The sequence below is a fragment of the Ascaphus truei genome, chromosome 6 (assembly GCF_040206685.1).
Source record: "Ascaphus truei isolate aAscTru1 chromosome 6, aAscTru1.hap1, whole genome shotgun sequence".
Classification (NCBI taxonomy): domain Eukaryota; kingdom Metazoa; phylum Chordata; class Amphibia; order Anura; family Ascaphidae; genus Ascaphus; species Ascaphus truei.
In genome coordinates, this window is record NC_134488.1 from 70565357 (window position 1) to 70584678 (window position 19322).

The window sequence follows — 19322 nt, forward strand, 5'->3', positions numbered from 1 at the left end:
CCCCCCCTCCCCTCTCTCTTCCCCCCCTCCCCTCTCTCTTCCCCCTTCCCCCTCACCTCCCTCTTACCCCCCTCACCTCCCTCTTACCCCCCTCACCTCCCTCACCTCCATCTTACCCCCCTCACCTCTCTCCCCCCACCACCACTTCTCTCTTCCCCCCTCCTTCACTTCTCTCTTTCCACCTCCTCCACCTCTCTCTCCCCCCCTCACCTCTCTCTTCCCCCCCATTCCCTCTTTCCCCCTTCCCTCTTTCCCCCCTTCCCTCTTCCCCCCCCTCGCCTCTTTCCCCCACTCGCCTCTTTCCCCCCCACCTCTTTCCCCCCCTTCCCTCTTTCCCCCCCTTCCCTCTTTCCCCCCCTTCCCTCTTTCCCCCCCCACCTCTTTCCCCCCCCCACCTCTTTCCCCCCACCACCTCTTTCCCCCTCCCCACCTCTTTCCCCCTCCCCGCCTCTTCCCCCCCCCCACCTCTTTCCCCCCCCCACCTCTTTCCCCCCCTCACCTCTTTCCCCCCCCCTCACCTCTTTCCCCCCCCCTCACCTCTTTCCCCCCCCCTCACCTCTTTCCCCCCCCTCTCACCTCTTTCCCCCCCCTCACCTCTTTCCCCCCCCTCACCTCTTTCCCCCCCCCCTCACCTCTTCCCCCCTCACCTCTTTCCCCCCCCTCACCTCTTTCCCCCCCCTCACCTCTTTCCCCCCCCTCACCTCTTTCCCCCCCCCCTCACCTCTTTCCCCCCCACCACTTCTCTCTTCCCCCCTCCTCCACCTCTCTCTTCCCCCCCTCACCTCTCTGTTCCCCCCTCACCTCTCTGTTCCCCCCCTCACCTCTCTCTCCCCCCCCCCCTCACCTCTCTCTTCCTCGCCTCCCTCTTCCCCCCCCCCTCGCCTCCCTCTTCCCCCCCCTCGCCTCACTCTTCCCCCCCCCCTCGCCTCCCTCTTCCCCCCCCTCGCCTCCCTCTTCCCCCCCCTCACCTCCCTCTTGCCCCCCTCACCTCCCTCTTCCCACCCTCACCTCCCTTTTACCCCTCACATCTCTTCCCCCCCTCCTTCACTTCTCTCTCCCCCCCCCCCTTCACCTCTCTCTCCCACCCCCCTCCTTCACCTCTCTCCCCCCCCCCTCCTTCACCTCTCTTCCCCCCTAAACCTCTCTCCCACCCCTCAGCCCACTCATCTTCTACTTTACTGCTTTTTCCTACACAGGTATATACACTGATAAAAATCAATGACTACAAAAAATGTATCTTTTATGTATCTCCTGTATTATTACTTAAATACAGGATAAGTATCTGTCATCTAAATTTAGCACAGGTTGAACTTGATTGACGGATGTTTTTTTTCAACCTCATCTACTATGTAAGTGCGATTATATGCATGTTATATGCATATGCAAGTATGTCCCAGGACATACTTGAAAACGAGAGGTAACTCTCAATGTATTACTTCCTGGTAAAACATTTTATAAATAAATAAATAATGTTAATCTTTCATCTCATTCCATTGTGACAGTGTCAAAGGCAAGAGTTGTTAATACAGTGTCACATGCTCATATAACTCCTCCTATTGCAAATCAGAAGCAGATGCAAATAAGTGAAACCAAAATAGCTTTATACAGTGAGAAAAACACACTGAACTTGCACCTCTCAGCAACAATTTCACTGCAAAATTAGGCTTCCTGCACAGTTCCCTCTAGTGCATCGATGGTTGAAGTAGTCTCACAAAAAGAAGTGAAAAAATATAAAAGCTGAAAGTGAGTCTTCATAAAACAGGTCTCCTAACAAAAAAGCGCTTGTAAAAAGGTAGTAGTCCTGTCAGCTGTTAAATTAAAAAGTAGAGGTGTTTATTCAGTGAGTGACCACTGCACTGAAGGCTAACATTAGCTGCATGCTACAGATTTGTAGTATGGCTCTCTAGTTCTCTCTGCCTGTGAAGGGTGTAACTGCAGCACAGTGCCCACTGCTACTTGCAGCAGGAGGGGTTACTAGATGCTGCTGACGTTGCCTGTCGGAAACTTCAGGCCAGACAGTGTCTCTACTGTTCATAAATCCACTATTCCTGCATCCTCAGAAATCTCGCAGGCTCTGCCCGTCCACCGACGTACAGGAAAACCATCTCCGCCTGCTTCCCAGCTGCCAGGAAACCGTCTGGTAGGCGTGATCGGTAAAGGAGCATCTTTAATGCCTGTGCTTCTGTTATCCCATTGCTGTGTGGTTGGGTGGGACTGGGATAGTGGGTTTCATGCCCAGGATTGTTACTAAACGTCCTGTAATATATTGTACGGTAGCAGACGAGCTGTTTAACCCTCTGAGTGAGGGGTTGACATGTCGCGATCGTGTGATCACATGATCGCAGCCACACTGCTGACGCGAACGGAAGAGGAGTCTTAGTTTAGGTCGCGAACGCGGTCTTCCCTACCAAACGTGCAAAAAGCCCATGACGTAACCACTAAGCGATGGGGTCTCTGGCGTGCCAGACCTCAAGACGTGGTAGATAGTGTTTTTTGTAGTGTTTGAACCAGAGAAGCCCATGAGGCTGACTCATACTACAGCCAGGGCCGGATTACCCACTATGCACGTGTCTAGGGGCCCCCAAGGATAGGGGGCCCCTGTAAGTTGCGGTGGGCCGGCGCTGCGGCTCCCCGGCTCCCCATGCAGCAGCCCCGCGGTCACTGTCTGCCATACTCTCCCTCTCCCTGTCGGCGCCGGGATCCAACATCCGCCCGACCAGAGGAGGGAGCTGCAGAGTCCCCGGACCTCACCCAAGGTAAGAGTGTGTGTGTAAGAGAGAGAGCGGTGTGGCTTACCTTCTCCGGATCGGCCCTCCTCCTACCGCTCGTGTTATCATGGAGACCAACGTCAATTGATGCTGTGACATCACATGGCGACATATTGCCATGACAACACATCACATGACGCTGCAGGAGGAGGGCCGCCTTGAGAAAAGGCCCCCCAAAGTTTGGTGCCTAGGGGCCCCAGAGGGTCTTAATCTGCCATTGGCTACAGTTTTATGAGGGACTGTCCCTTTAATATTACACATGCGAAAAGTAACAAGCATTTTTTATTCTCTCTAATGCATTGTGTTTTCCCCTGGTTTTCTGAGCCTTAACACTTTCACTGCCCGAGGGGCCTGCAACGCGTTGCCTTGGGAGTGTGTACTACTTTTTATTTACTCGCTCACAATTCCACGTTTCCCCCTCCCCCAATTTTAGAAACTCTCTCTCGCTTCCTGTCTAACATTGCATAAGCATTGCAGACTGGTGTCTTCTCCCCCCTCCCCCCCTCCCCCATTGTGTTAAACTTTGCCCAAATGTTTCGTACACGTAGCACTTTTTTTTTTTTTTTTTTTAAATCTGGCACTTTCACCGCTACTCGAAAGCATTTGACCCTTTCGCTGCCTCTTGACGCAGCTACCCCGTCATGAGGTGTGGCCCTCCACGGGCCGCTTGATGTAGTAGGCTAGTCACGTCCTTTTCTAATTGTTCGTTTATCTGGGGGAGACGCGGTTCTGCAGCGCTGTGATGCCGTGGCCGCGACGCGGCAGGGGAACAGAAAATGAGCACTCCCCTTTCATTTGCATCAACGGGCCTGTGCCTCTTAGGCCTCGCCCAGTGTGACGCTGAGCAGGCGCTCCCGCTCACGCTGGCTGTGATGAAACACAGTGCTGCAATGTGTGTGGCCAGCGTGAGCGAGCGCCTGCGCATGCACGGTGCTTACCTGCTTGTTCTCTCAACAATACCTTTAGGTAGCCTTTGTCTGTTAATACATTTTATATAATTATTTTTAGTTATTCCCCCCTCCCCGCCAAAATGAGACATATTATACTGCCTTAACCCCTTGACTGCCAGTTAACACCTGCAATAATCTACTAAGCAGTGCTGGGAAGCGGCAAATGTAATGAAAATAATGAAGTGGTGAATTTCTCAGGTGATACAATGGACCAGTCCATCGCTATCCAGGAGACGCTGGCCCCCGGAGAGAATTGCATCGCTGTATCCTTCATGTTAGATTTATTTTTTGTGAACTTGGCAGAAATTGAGCAGAGTTTGGTAAACTGGTAATTGATGATTAAGGTGAGCAGAGTACTGCAGAAGGAGGAGGACATTAATGGTGCTTCCTACTCACGGTCATACAGGACAGTTGAGCCAGGAGGACTATATCCTTATATCCATAACCAATTCACTAAAAAAATCTATCATTTTCTTTGCTAATGGCTAAACCTTTTAAAAGAGCATTCTCTGCAATATCCTACATGTGTTGGTTTTTTTTGTTTTTTTGTTAAATAAATCAGTTCTGTATTATTAGATAATACTTACAGCATTTTTTTTAATGCCATTTCTAATGTGATGGAGTATACACAACTTAGCGCTATATCCACAGGATGAATTCTATAAACAAATGAATGTCCCAATACAATTAAAAAATAACACCTTTACGTATTTGAAGTCCTGCAGCCTGGATGACTCACAGATTGTCCAGAAATCCATCTTGTAGATATGTTGAAGAAAAGTCCTCCTGGGCGCTGGTCCTCAGTGTGTTGTGCTGAATAGTGATAGGAGAAAAACAACAAAATAAAATGGTGTAAACCTTCTTCACAACTACTACAGTAAATGCAGTAACACCACTTGTGCGTGCATATAATAAAACAGCACCAGAATACACAATAGAACAGGATCTACACAATATACCCAGTGAAACTCTTTCACAAGTACAGTGAAATAAAGTGCAATAAAGTGCAGCCTTGTAAACTTTAAATGGATTAAATTAACACAGGCCGTGCTTAATGGCATCTAGATAATGATCTAGATGTGAGCGAGTACAGTACAAAGGTAACTGATGTCAAATATATACTTAGCTCTGGAGTGAAAATGGATAGAAGTCCATTAAGATTGGCATAAATGCAAGGAAGAGAAGAGAGAAAAACTCACAAATTCTCTGTTAAAAATGCGCATGTAGATCAAATAGATCAAGTGTGCTGGTGTCCTGGCCTCACGGTGGGTCTGCATGGTGTAGATGAGGGTGCTCTGGTTTCAGCGTGGGATGCCGAGCTGCTCTGCGTCTACTTCCAGACTCCACCTCCCGTTAGGGCCGGCTTGCGTGGTGCCGCGCGATGACGTATAACGTGTCGCGACGTGATGACGCATTGGATGCACCCTGGATTTCTCTCATAAACTCCGTACACTCACTCAAAGGCACCGCATAACTCCTCCAATGATTGGCCTCTGTTCCCAGCAAACCACTAATCACCCTACGCGTTTCACAAGACCTGCTCACTTCCTCAGGGGTACACACTTTTAATGTGTTTTAATATACTGAGCATCCTTTGATTTCTATAGCAGGCTTTAGCACATGGGGTGCACAAACTTCCTGAGCTGCGCCCCCCTGTCTGGCAGGCGCAGCATTCGTGCCCCCCCCCCCTCTCCAAGGACCCGGTGTCAAATGATGCCACGGGTCGTGACGTCACGTCATTTGACGCCGCTTTGCCATGGCGACATGTTGCTGAAGAGCCGACAGAGAGCAGGTAAGGGAGTTACAGAGGCCTCACTTCTCCCCCATCATTTCATTTAAATGCCGTGGGGAAGAGCGCGGGGCCTCTGCAACCGCTGCACCCCTCCCCCCCCCCCCGGGGGGCACGCCCCTTAGTTTGCACACCCCTGCTTTAGCACACTTGCCCAGCAGTGCAATATCTTTGTAACACTTTCCTCTTCGGGATAATTTGCTGCCAATATTCCGAGCTGTTTGAGTTGCAAACTGTAACAATAGACAATGTTACCTTAGTAATATAAGAATACATTGTAGCTGCTGAGTTACACTGACTGAAGGATTAATTGAACCATTTAGTGAACCCTGGGAAGCAGGATCTGATTGATCACGGGAGAATACAACTATCGTTAGTTTAGGTAATTAGTTTTCAAGTAAAGGTAATCAAAGGCTGCATATATGAAAACAAAAAGAATACATATATATATTTTTTTAAAGTGCATCTTTAATGCATATAGAATATATATTGGTAATGTATTCGTGTCTTATTTACGCAGCCAATCACAGCGCTTTGTGAGCGTTGCAAGACAAAATACCCTCTATGAGCGTTACATTTGATAAAATAATTGCCATAATAAGTATAATTTAATAATGAATACAAACAGTTCTACTTTTATTGTTGTGTAATATTGTACTCTAGCCAGTTTAATTTGATTTAGGCTCCTCTTATCTAAAATCAATCAATAATAATACAATAAATAATTTTGGGGGTAAAAAATAGTAATTGGTAAAAGGGAGGGACCCATCCATATACAATCCCTGCATGAGGCACCTGAAGTAATAATAACCATAAAGCAACTTATCAGTGCAATTAGCTTCCTTAAAAAGACCCAATCACCCCCAAAGTTACTGTTTTACTTATTTCTGCCTTATGAAAAATTAGTTTTGCTATTTCCCCCTCCCCCCCCCCCCCCCCTCCCCGGGAACACTGAATTCAAGCAGATCAGCTACTTGTGTTTATCTGATTGACTAATGATGATTCATTATTACTTTGCAAACAAAGAACCAAACAAAAAAAACACACAACAATTGTCTTGTGGCTTTGAGGACGGAAAGTCTTTTCACTAAAAGACATTAGATAAAGATTGTGAAGCTTTTGTTTACCATGGGGATTTTATAACGTTTAAATAGTTCACTGTTTTCCTAAGAGGGACAGACCCTTTAAATACACTTCTTTCTTCCTTACAATATTCTGTATTTCATGCATCAACTATCTAACAACTATTGTTTTTTTTTACATTTTACCAATGGTGCGTGTTAGGATCACATACTGTAGAATGCAGCTTATTTAGGGAATAATTCCATTTATTAATACTCTTGCCCGACGGTTGCTATTTACTATATTGAATGCAGTTTAAACATGTAATTATTACTGCTCTATCCAGTGCTTTCCTCTGCGTGAGACGGCGCAATGCGGGCTGTTGCTTGGCATTAATGAAAATAAAAAGTTAAAATGAAATCAAGAAATGGACAGAGACGTGAAGTAATGATTATTTGTGTTCCTTAATCGCAACGTCCATGCGGTGCAAGGAGTCCTGGTTACCCCCGAGAGCAATGAAAGCCGACTGGTGGGGTTGGTGGAGTGTAAGAAGGATGCAGCGTAAGTGTCCGGTGCATTCTGAACCTGGCTGAGCAGGTCATTCTATACACAGCACAGCGGGTCGGCGGTGTGGGCCATTTTCTTACAAACATCTCCATAGACTTCACTCCACTTCCGTTTATATAGAATAAGGGGAGTGAGACAGTTGGTGGCCGCCATTTCGACGTGAACAAATGACCGCAGGCGTTCGGCCGCAGATGGGCCCGCAGCCAATCCGCCGCTGGAGTCTCTTCCGCCGCCAACCACTTCTACAGCAAGGTACGTTTTTAGTGCTATGAGGATTAATTTTAGGGGTTTTAGCTGTTAGGTAGGGGATTAATTTTAGGGATTTTAGCTGTTAGGTAGGGGATTAACTTTAGGGGTTTTAGCTGTTAGGTAGGAGATTAATTTTAGGGGTTTTAGCTGTTAGGTAGGAGATTAATTTTAGGGATTTTAGCTGTTAGGTAGGAGATTAACTTTAGGGGTTTTAGCTGTTAGGTAGGAGATTAATTTTAGGGATTTTAGCTGTTAGGTAGGGGATTAACTTTAGGGGTTTTAGCTGTTAGGTAGGGGATTAACTTTAGGGGTTTTAGCTGTTAGGTAGGGGATTAACTTTAGGGGTTTTAGCTGTTAGGTAGGGGATTAACTTTAGGGATTTTAGCTGTTAGGTAGGGGATTAATTTTAGGGGTTTTAGTTGTTAGGTAGGGGATTAATTTTTTGGGGTTTTAGCTGTTAGGTAGGGGATTAATTTTAGGGGTTTTAGTGGTTAGGGTAAGGGTTTAACTTTAGGGGTTTTACTTGCATGGGTTTTACTTGTATGGGGAGATGGTTACTTAAGAGTTTTACTTTATGGGTTTTACTTGTATGGGTAGATGGTTAAGGGGTTAAGGTTTTTAGGGTAGGGGTAGCATTAGTAATAGGGATTAACATGAGTGGGTTTTAGGGTAAGGGTTAAGGTTAGGGACTTACCTTAGTGGCGAAGCGGCCGATGTCGACAGGCCCCGGCGGCGAGGTGAGTTGCAGTCAAGTGTCGGCGGTCCTTTGGTCTCACAGCGAAACGTCCGCGACCAAATGATCTAGAGCGTAGAATAAGGTCGGTAATTTGCGTTGGTTCCTTGGAAAATGAAGAATTGTATTTTTACCCTCTGAATGTGTGGAGGGAGCTCGTCAATCAAGTGTTCACTCAATCTCTAGTCCCCCTTGTCCCTGTAAGAGTTAATAGAGATGTGGAAGAAATCTTATTTGTTTGGCACATCTGCCTTTACATGCAAGGCATGGGGAAATGACTATGTATGAATCAAAGGACAGACAAATGTGTCATTCTGCTCTCTATCCTGCAAGTGGCGATGTCTACTGTGAATTAGACAGAATAATGGGCATTCATAAAGCAACACCGAGGCAAAAGGAGATAAAGTGACTTGGCATAGCTCTCAAGGAGCAGCGATTAGAACCAGATACCCCCACTTCAAGGGCAGCTACATTACCATTAGACCTTAAAAATGTATTCACTCTTAGGTCAAACTTGTGATACATGAAAAAAAGAGTACTTATTAATTGTTATTAAAGCAGCTATTACATATTATACAAGATACAACTAGGTCACGTTTCCATTCCACACTGGATAATCATTATCAAGTGGATTTTAATTCGATTTTTGCCTTAGATCCTAAACGTATTCTTTATTTTCCTGCTCTGCGCCTCCTCCCCCCCAGGTTCTTGTTTACTCCGACTGGCAACAAGGCAGGAAAGTAGTTTGAGTTGGAAAGATGTATTTGGCTTGTGTGGTTACTTGTAATTCAAAGATAGGTCACTGTGAGAAAACAATCACTCCTCAGTGCATTAGAGTATTCCTGGTGTGGTATCCAATGAATCTTCCAAAGATAATGTATCAACCGAGAAGTAAATTATACAAATAACGTGAGTAATAAAGAATCTGTATGTGCATCCCTTGATTGAAGTGGCGAGTAGGTAAATTGATAAATTAAATGCCTGTGTTTGCAATAAGTGCTTTTACACTCTTGAGAATGCACAGTATACTAAGGGTATAGGGAACCAGCTATCCCCCCGGCCATCCAGGGCCGATCACTCAGCTTCCCCGGGTGCAGGTGAAATCCAGCCTCACCCCCCACCTCAGATAATGGGCATTAAGGAGTGGGCATCTCGTGCAGCGATAAATAACACAGTCTGAATGGCAATAGAAGGACTACTTACAGATTACCATCCCTAGGGAGCTTCACTGGCGTGCTTCCCAAAGAGAAGAGGCATGAACCGAGAACGATGAGAAAAAACCGAGCACAGCAAAAAGGAGAACAAATCACGGCCAGACTGCGCGTCACATATAAAGTGATTTACTTTATTTGGCCAAAGGTAAAAAGGACAAAGAATCATCTGACGCGTTTCTCACCAGGCGCTTTATCATATAAGCTTTGATAAAGCACCTGTGGTTTGTGCAAAACGCATCAGAAGATTCTTTGTCTTTTTTAACTTATGTCCTTATAAATCACTTGTTACGTTAGGCGCTGTCTGGCCGTGGTGTTTTCTCCCTCTTTGCTGTGCTCCGTTTTTTCATCGTTCTCTATTCATCACATGTAATTCAGCAGGTATGGGCTGGCAGTAACACCGTTGTGCTCTTGTATTTACACAGAATGTTTTTATACAAGCACAGAAGGATGGCCATCAGCGCTGAGGACGTGACACTGGATTGGATAGTCCCATTGGTAGATGGGATCACTATTGAGGAAGGTGAGTTAATATAGACCAGTGGTTCCCAACCTTTTTTACATTGTGCACCCCATGATAGAAAATATATGTTCTGCAACCCCCTAATTAATAAATCTTATTGCCTACTCATCAGACTATCGCTAACAAAACTGTGTGACCGATCCCAGGCAGTATATTGTCCTGAACTAGTGAGGTGGAAAATGCTTAATAAGGCTCCAAACTGCACTTCAGTGTGTGCAGACATTATGGGGGGTATAGCTATTAATTACTGGGGGAGCTTACAAAGTGACGCCCCACAATGCCTTGCCACTGTGGATGCAAAGCATTGTGGGGTGCGACTTTGAAAGCTCCTGCTGTAATTGACAGCTGTACCTCCCACACAAAGGTGCAGTTTGGGGCCTTACTAAGTGTGCAATCCCCACACGGGCTCAGGAACTCACTATACTGCCTGGAATCTGCCATTACATATTTATTTTAGGGAAACCTCTTGGAGACACCTCATGAACCCTTAAAGCTGCAGTTTAGTCTTCTTTTTTTTTTTTTTTTTAATTTATTTTTTTACTTCAATAGTTTCATGTGTGCAATCTCTAATTACCTAAAGAAGAAATAGCTGCAGGTCAATTTGTTCTCCATGTATTGATAGGCGAAATTTGGTGACATAATTAGAGCTGGCATATGTTTATATTCTGCCTCTGTCACTCAGTGGAAGCTCATGAATAATCATGAGCACTTCTGCACTGACATGTGCTAGAGGGAGGGCAGGGCTGACAAAGGGGTGTGCCAGGGCTTGTGACAGGACATGAAGGGGCAGTTCCTTAGCAAATGGCTGTTAAAATAGAATACAAGAAAATTGGTCTTTCAAAGTTGTTTTTTTAAAAACAGAAAATGCTAAAAGTATTTTTTCTTACTACAGAACTGATTTATTAAAAAAACCACACATCAGGATATTGACTGAACTGCAGCTTTAAGGGTTCCGAAACCCACTGTTGGGAATCACTGATCCAGAGTCACGCTTTACATGTGTTTGTTTTTAAACTTACCTGAAACCTGGAGCTCATTTGTGGTCTTCAGACGTTTGGGGACTGTCCGGTTCCCAAGATATTTGTTTGTTTTTCTTGTGCTGTTTTTTAAACAAAAACATACAAATATGTCCTACAGAGCTACAAATATGACTGCGTGGCCAGCAATACAAAGTTGTGATATCATCTTCCAATGATGTTGCAGTTTTCTATTGGCTGTTGGAGCCAGCATTGTCCTTGCAGCCATTTTGTATCCAGCAGACATTCTGACGGGGCCAGAAGCCTGGAAAATGAGGTTGGGGGAGTCCCCAAACATTGGGGGAGCACGGAGCAGCTTCCTTCAGGTTAGGATAAAAAAAATTAAGAAAGTGTCGAGCAGTATGAATTGCTACTATTTAGGGGGATGTGACTTACGGCAGCATTTCACAACCCAGGCATCGCAACACACGCTGGTATGTCCCAAACCAAGGCTGGCGTGTCCCGGAAATCTATGGAGCACGGCAATATCTTGTAGGATACACACAAATGCAACTTTAATGCTAGAAAATGGAAACACTGCATTTGAATTTACAGTGTCTACAAAAGATCAGGAATCTGTAAATCAGTTATTTAGCATCGCCCCTACATGGAAATGCTTCTGTGCTTCTGTGAACTGGGGACGAGGCCTACGTGCTAAAATCTGGATTTTCTAAAACTCTTATCTTTTCAGATTACCACGGTAACCTTTAGACTGCATTGGGCTCTAAAAGTTGGAAAGAGCACGAAGAGATTATAGATTATATTAATGAATGTAATAAAATAAAAGGCAAAATGGTGATCAGAGACGACTGCTGTTTTAAACCAACCTTTCCATTTATTTTACAGTGACACCATATAAAGGTTTCCGCATTATCGGTAAGCAAGGTGTATTATTCTGTTACTATTATTGTATTTTATGGGAGAGAATTCTTGGAAGCGTTTCAATTCTCACTTCCTCCAATGCTTCTGTGAATTGGGCAGCTGTATCAAATATATTCCCTTGATCTCAATCAATTTAACCTCTTGGTTGCCGGATACCCTATCACTGTGTAACAGTTATTGTTTGTTAACGCCTTCAGTGCCGGAGGGCCTGCAATGCGTCGCTGGCAAATGACAGTTCCGTGGCATCTTTTAATGGTAAGATTAGTCTGTATGGGAACGCCTGCTTACAAAGTATATCCTCGTCTTGTCAGGTTCGGATGTCAGTGTGCGGATAAAAGCTCCAGGTGTCGACCTGGAAATTCAGCTTCCATTTGGTTCCCACACCCAGGAATTTCTGCAGAGAGTCAACCAGACACTACAAGGTAACACAACACTACCACTACAAGGTAACAGGCAGTAATCCTAATGTTCTGTGTGACCAACGCAGAGAATCCCATCAGCATCGTCATATCGGGCAGTGTATGCAGGCTGTGCATAGAGATCTTACTGGTGCTACAGGAAAATGATGTTGCTTAAACTCTTTCAGTGCCAGTGGGCTCGTGGTGTCTGAGTGCCCCTAAGGCACAGTGCAGTCATGTGACCGCTTTTCATTGTGGTCACATGACCGTGGCGGCCCTTTTGGAGGATACGGAAGAGGTGGGATCCGCCTCCGTTTCCTCACTGGTTAGATCGGAAACGCAGGGAACGCAGGACGCGATCTGACCCGGAAAAAACAGGCCCTTTGAGTATGACGTAGTCACTACATCCAGGGCCAGCTGGGAGTTTTGTGGGGCTTGGTGCAGTGGGGTTTTGGCGGGGCCTTCTCCAGAGCAGCATCTCCTCCTGCTATGTTGCGTTGTCATGGTGAAGCGGTATCACGTTGTCATGGTGATATGGTGTCATGTGATGTCACATCGTCATGGCGACACATCGTCACATGATTGCAGAGGAGATGCCAGCTCAAGAGAGAAGGTAAGAGCCACTTACCGAGGCCCTGCAGCAGTCAGTTTAAGTGTTGTGGGGAAGAGTGCGGGGCCTCTGTAAGCGCAGATCCCGGTGCAGTGGCATCAAGTACGTCGTGACTACGATATGGGGCCCCTAGAGTTCCAGTCTCCATCATGTAGTGACTACGCCATGGGGCATTCAAAGGGTTAAAGCAGTGATTTCTTCCCCTTCCCCCCCCCCCTCCCAAATGATAATTTAACATATGTGTTACCCCCGGGGTCCGCTGAGCGGAATGGTGTGAATCTCATTTTCGGAGAGTATCCGGTTTCTGAGATAATTATTGGCAAAGTTGCTGGTGTCGCTCCTGTAATATCGATCTGTGTGGCGTCACTGACCAATGGGAAGACTGAACCGATAATATTGCTACTTCCTATTGGAAGACCACCTGCACCTTTAATTGTATGTGTATCTTTATTTATATAGCGCCATACAGGTACATACTGTAGCGCTTCACAGCAGTAATACACGTGACATAATAATACAACACAGAATGGGAATAAGCACTTGAGACATACAGTAAAAATAACATTAGGGAAAGGAGTCCCTGCCCCAAAGAGCTTACAATCTACGTGTAATTGTGCAGTAATATCTGCAACTTGGGTGGCCCTTAGAGCTGAAAATAGCACTCTTCAACTCAGAGGACCCCTGGTTCCAGATACAGGTGGTCCTCGGTATCCGACGGTCCGATTTCCGTCGGATGGCTTACCCAATGCCACATGATGCAGTATGCTGCACGCATTATCCAACGTCGGAAACGCTTATCTGATGCTCACCGCCGTGGATTAACCTGGACCCGCAATCTGACGGTGGTTTGCGGGAAGGATTCCAGCGGATAAGCAAAGACCGGCTGTATACATTTCCAAATAATCCCACACGTGGAATTACTTCTTTAGTACTTTAACCAATCAGAATTCTTTCTATTATATACCCTTCCATGCCATGACCCATTCCTATATAAAGCAATTCCCTTGCACCTATAGTGTAGCCTGAAGGTACAAATCAACTATATGGTTTTATACATTTATTTGTATTTATTTTTTTTACCAATAATAGGACTGTTCCATTACCACATGTACTGTATAAGAAAAAACATTATTGTTGGTACAGGCCTAACAAGTTAACATTAAGACATTTATTTTACAGTTGGATAATCGTTTTGGTCATTAGCAAATAGCAGGTCTTCATTGAGGTAGAGCCAAAATGGTCTTTCTCGCATAGATACACATTGCGTTTTTTCTCCATGGTACAGAAGCATGCTTGGATACATAGCAAGAAAGCACATACAATATCATAACATGTATTAGGGTTATCGTGTATACAGTGAAGGAGTGGGAGTGAGTCAAGACACTGACTCTGAAAACAATGATACTGACTTTGAATCAGGGGAGCCTGGTCCAACCCACGGGGTCAGCTTCTCGTGACTTTGGTGAAGTCACTTTATCTCCCTGTGCCTCAGGCACTACAATGAGATGGGACAAGGGACTCATTGTGCTTCCAAAATGATATGTACAGCTCTGCTTACACTGTCAGCGCTATGTACGGAAAAATTCTTTATTATTTTAATATTATTATTACAGACTAGTGGATGGGGTTATAATGTTTCTTATTGGAAGACAGAGTATGTGGTTACACCGTTCCCACACTATAAGTAGGGTTTTATTGAAGTGCCTGAAGAAGTCTTTAGGCAGTAGAATGGCTGCAGGGCCTTCTGGCAGTGAAGGGGTTACTTGCGACTACTTGCGCTTGTAACATCTCCCATCTATTTTTAGAGCAAGATGCCAGAGGTCAACAAATTCCTTATTAGCTAAGAAGGGAGATTGTTTCTTTTCCCAGGGCCAAGACAGGCAGAGTTCTGTATAAACCTTTAAGAGGCCCAAGTCCTGGCTGCTAAAGGAACGCAGACCCTCCTCCACTTAACCGCTGGCATGCCAGGGTCCAGCAACCAGTGGCATAACTACCGCCCGGGCCCAAAGGGAGTCGGGACCCTCCCTCCTGACTCTTAATGACCCCGTCCCAAGCGGCTGCAGAGGCCCACGCTCCTCTCCTTCTTCTGTAACAAAGCAGCCGTCGTTCATCGACATTGTGGCTTCATGTGATGCTGTGTTTCCACAACAACACGTGGACACATGACGCAGCGACCTCATGATGCCGGGACGTTGCTCGGGGGTCCCTTACGGCTTAGTTACGCCACTGCCAGCAAACATCGTTTGGCACTTAATCGGTTAAAGAACAAGTCGCACTGACCAATTTTAACCATTAGGGGACTATGTAACATGTGTGACAACAAAGTGCGTGGATTCTGCATTGTAGATACAGGTCAGCTTGCTCAGTATATAATACACATGGTCATAACTTTCCCCTTTTTCATTCAGATCATTTTACATAATCGTGAAATCTGCCTGCACGTCTCCCATCATGCTATTAGATTGTAAGCTCTTTGGAGCAGGGACTCCCTTTTGCTTTATGATATTATAGCTAATCAAGGGCGCAGCACTCATATAAGCATACATGTGCAGACTTGCAAAATACATCAGCAGTATGGTACAGTATATAAGCGTGTGTGGTCTCTGTGTACGTGTGTGAGTGTGCAACCATATATACCAGTGTGTCTGTGGGTAGACTGTGTGTATCAGTGCCTTTGTACTACCCGGATAAAGCAGATTAAGGGGTGAAGTTAAGTTGGAGAGAGTACCATTATAAATATAACAAATATATCCATACATTCGCATTGCTCTGGTATGCATTGCTGACCTCCTTGGCATCCATGGGGTTAATATTTCTAATTGTATACATAACTCCCTGTGTTTTACATTGGCTCCATATTCCCACTGTAAGGCTCTGTCTATGCGGTTGGGGCTATATAAAAATAACTCCTATTAATATTCTTACATTAGTGAAGCAGATACACAGCTGTGCGGTAATACATCAAAACTGGGAAAACAACTGATTTATAACAAATATACGCTGGCTTCCATTTTGATGTGTATTCCCCTTTATGACTTTAGTGCTGTTTTTGTACCAGGTTATATCGTCTGGAGACTTTGATAAATGCAATACTATGTATTTACAAGCCCCAAACCACCACTTCTTTTCCCTGTTACATGATTATATGCCATAAACCTGGGTTCTCCCACCGGTGGCCGGCAGGCAATATATGGCCTGTGAAGGGTTGTGATGCGGTCCTCAGACTCTCAGCTGCCCCAGCATGAAATTAGCAGGAGCAAAGTGCCATTTTTACATTAAAGCACACTTGTAATTTATGATAATGGAAATACAGATGGCACATGTGTTATACTTACCAAATGTTGCAATATTATAATTGTCCACTTTCTAAATGACATTATAATAAGCGTGTGGCCCTTTTACGCTAAATGCTTTTCTGTCCCCTTTGGAGAACTGGTTGAAGAGCCCTGATACCTTTGCTAATTGAGTCATTGGATTTTGTTCTTTACTATTTGTTTTCGGACATGGAAAATAATCTGTAGAAATAAAGTACATTGCTAGGTTTGTATAATTCTTAATATTCGACGGGAGACCTGCAGAGCAATGAAGTGCTCAACTCCAGTCCTCAAGACCCCCCACCCAACATGTCAGGTTTTAAGGATATCCCTGCTTCAGCACAGGTGGCTCAATCAGTGGCTAGGTCGATTGAGCCACCTGTGCTGAAGCAGGGAGACAATGATTGAGCCACCTGTGCTGAAGTGTAAATGGAATTGAAGTGATTCGGAATCCATGTTGTCTGTTAGAATTAGGATTACCATGTGGCTTCTCCCAAAAAACTGGACACAATGGTGAAAGGTGCGACACACTTAAGACACACACACGCTCGAGAAACACACACCTCTCTCACCTCTATGCTGTTTCCTCCTCTCCTTGGCCCCAGGGCTCCTGACACCTCCTTCTGGCTGCCTGGTAATGCAGCCAATCAGGATGAAGGAAGCTACCAAGCCCACCAGTAACAGTCCTCCTCTCTCCCTGCTCGAGGAAATCCTGCAGCCCACCCAAGCCAGTCAGGTCACTATGTCCAGAGAGGTAATACCGGACACATACATGTCCAGTGTTACCTCTAATTTTTTACTGAACAGTGGTTTCAAATACAGGACAGTCCGGTTCAATACTGGACACCTGGCAACCCTAGCTTAGAATTCATTTTGTTTCCCCAGACTCTATTCAGACTGAACTGAGAAAGATTGTGTAATATAAGAAAAACACATTTAAGGGAAATAATTGATTTGTTAGAAAGTTAGAACAAGTGAATTGTTTATAATACATTTTGGACACAAGATGAAGTCTATTCAAGGCTACGATAAGATTATAGGCTTTGTGCCCAGACTTTTCCAAGGGTTGTTTACATGTATTATTGTTTCCTGCTAACAAGCTGTGCATAGGTTACATTAATCGCTAGGATTTACTATATGAAACTGTTTTGAGTAGATACGTCAGAACGTAAAGAATGAACGTACCAACAATACCATCGAGCAATCAAGAAAGCTCTGTTCTCCATCCACAGTATGTTTTAGTTTAAGAGTGAAGAAAAAGGGGATCCGAGTATCAGCAGAAACCTCCCAAGCAGCCGAACTCACCAGCCAGGAATTCAAATAAAAAAACCTTTATTAAACTACATAAAAAATTACAACCACAAAACAGAAGCGCTCCTCCTCCCACGCGTTTCACGCCGCTAGTGGTGCTTTCTCAAGATTAGCCTGTATCGATGAAGCTTATTGTTACTTTGCCTTGCGATAAATCAATGAACTGTCAAGACATCTGTTTTCGGATCTTTCATTTGATAGGGATCAGAGGAAACGCCCAATTACAAACATAAGGAACTTTCTTCTACACACGGACATCATCATCTTTCATAATGTTATTTTCCACGGACTATGTTATTTTCATGAAGCAGTTATACCCAGAAAACCTGCCCTGTTGGGGGGTCTTGAGGACTGGAGTTGAGAAGCTCTGCCTAGGCAGCTGAGCGGTTAATAGAAGGCACAATTTCCTTGTATTTATCTTAGCGGAGACAGGAGGGTGTAGAGCCGTTTCTGTAAATACTCTGCATTGTCAAGTACACGCTATCTGTGCTTTCCCTCTGAGCCTCAGAAGACTGAGTCTGTGCCAGCAGCCTCTCCCTATAAGGACCCTATTCCGTTTTATTCCCAGAAGCCGGTAAAGGGCTCTCCGTCCCGCAGTTCGTTTTTAAAAAAAATCATCGTTTTATAAAACTTTTGACAGTGTCTATTTCGACATGGACACACTGTTAAAATCTACGGACAGCGGCAAACCTGCAGATGGTGAGTAGATATATCTATTTAGGGCTGGATTCCACTTACTCCGGTTGATATATCAGAATTAGTATTTAAAGGCAAATGTGCTGGGTATATATTTATACATGTAGTTATCTCTTGGTAGTTTAACTGCTACACGGCGCAAAAAGCCACAAATAAACTGTTATACTGATCTGAATTGTTGGATCTTGGCCAGGTCATTATACCCTTATGTGCATCAGAATTAGATTGTGAGCTCTTTGGGGAAGGTGTTTACAATATAATATAATGCAGCGTTCCATACACTGCCTGCATATTACAATAGTGCCAGCAGGGCGTGGTGTTTACCAATGATACTGCAACAAAGTGGCAATTAGAAATATGCAGGAAATATGCGTAATCGCGTCATCGTGTTCCTGGAGCTGCCTGTAAGGTTCCCACATAACAAACAGGCTTAGCTATTTCTGCGGGTAAACAAGTATCCAAGAGTCTGTACTCTAACACAAAACATGTTTGGCATCAGTCTGACTGGGGTATCAGGGGCCCACAGGGGAAACTTAATGTAGGGGTCACTATAGGGACACATTTACCAAGCCGTTTTCTGCCATTAGACACCTTACCATCCTTTTAAGTCAATGGGCTTTAAGGTGACTTTGAGCACTGCTTAGTAAATATGGCCATAATGTACAAATACATCATAATAGGGCTTGCATTCATGTGTAGGTACACAGGCACAGACATGCATACATACACTCAGATACATATACGTACTCGTACATGATAAATACACTCAGATAAATACTGCCCACTCATACTTGTATATACTTGCAATGGTGAGCACAAGTTTGTGAACCCTTTGGGAGTTTCACATATTTCACCCCTAAAATATTATTAGATCTTAATCTAAGTCTCCGCCGGGCACACGTGCTACAGTGTACACTGGGACTGCAGCCTTAAATGCAGTACCTGCTGGCGCCCCCTTGAACAGCAATGACTTCAACAAAGCGTTTCCTGTAACTGCTGGTCACTCTCTCACATCGGTTTTGAGGAATTTTGGCTCATTTCTCCTTACAGAACTGCTTAAACTCAGTGACATTTGAGGGCTTCTTTGCCTGGACAGCTCACTTCAGGTCATGCCACAACATTTCAATGGGGTCTAGGTCCGGACTTTGACTAGGCCATTATAAAACGCAGAATTTATTCTTCTGCAGCCATTCTTTTGTAGATCTACTTGTATGTTTAGGATCATTGTCTTGCTGCATGACCC

At 44.8% G+C, this 19322-nt stretch overlaps 1 protein-coding gene across 5 annotated transcripts in view; it reads left to right on the forward strand.

Moving 5' to 3' along the window:
* Positions 1-2059: 2059 nt before the first annotated feature.
* INPP5B (inositol polyphosphate-5-phosphatase B) overlaps positions 2060-19322 on the forward strand; it is a 75762-nt gene continuing 58499 nt past the window's right edge. For 2 of the 5 annotated variants that reach the window (XM_075604760.1, XM_075604762.1), the window contains exons 1-4: positions 7056-7130; positions 9755-9852; positions 11715-11744; positions 12062-12172. In XM_075604760.1, the coding sequence (XP_075460875.1) occupies positions 9756-9852; positions 11715-11744; positions 12062-12172 (238 nt within the window). In that variant the 5' untranslated portion in view covers positions 7056-7130; position 9755. Of the gene's footprint in view, positions 2154-3924; positions 3976-7044; positions 7131-9754; positions 9853-11714; positions 11745-12061; positions 12173-17884; positions 18083-19322 lie in introns of those variants that run through there. The other 3 variants (XM_075604765.1, XM_075604761.1, XM_075604763.1) reach the window with 3 other exon arrangements.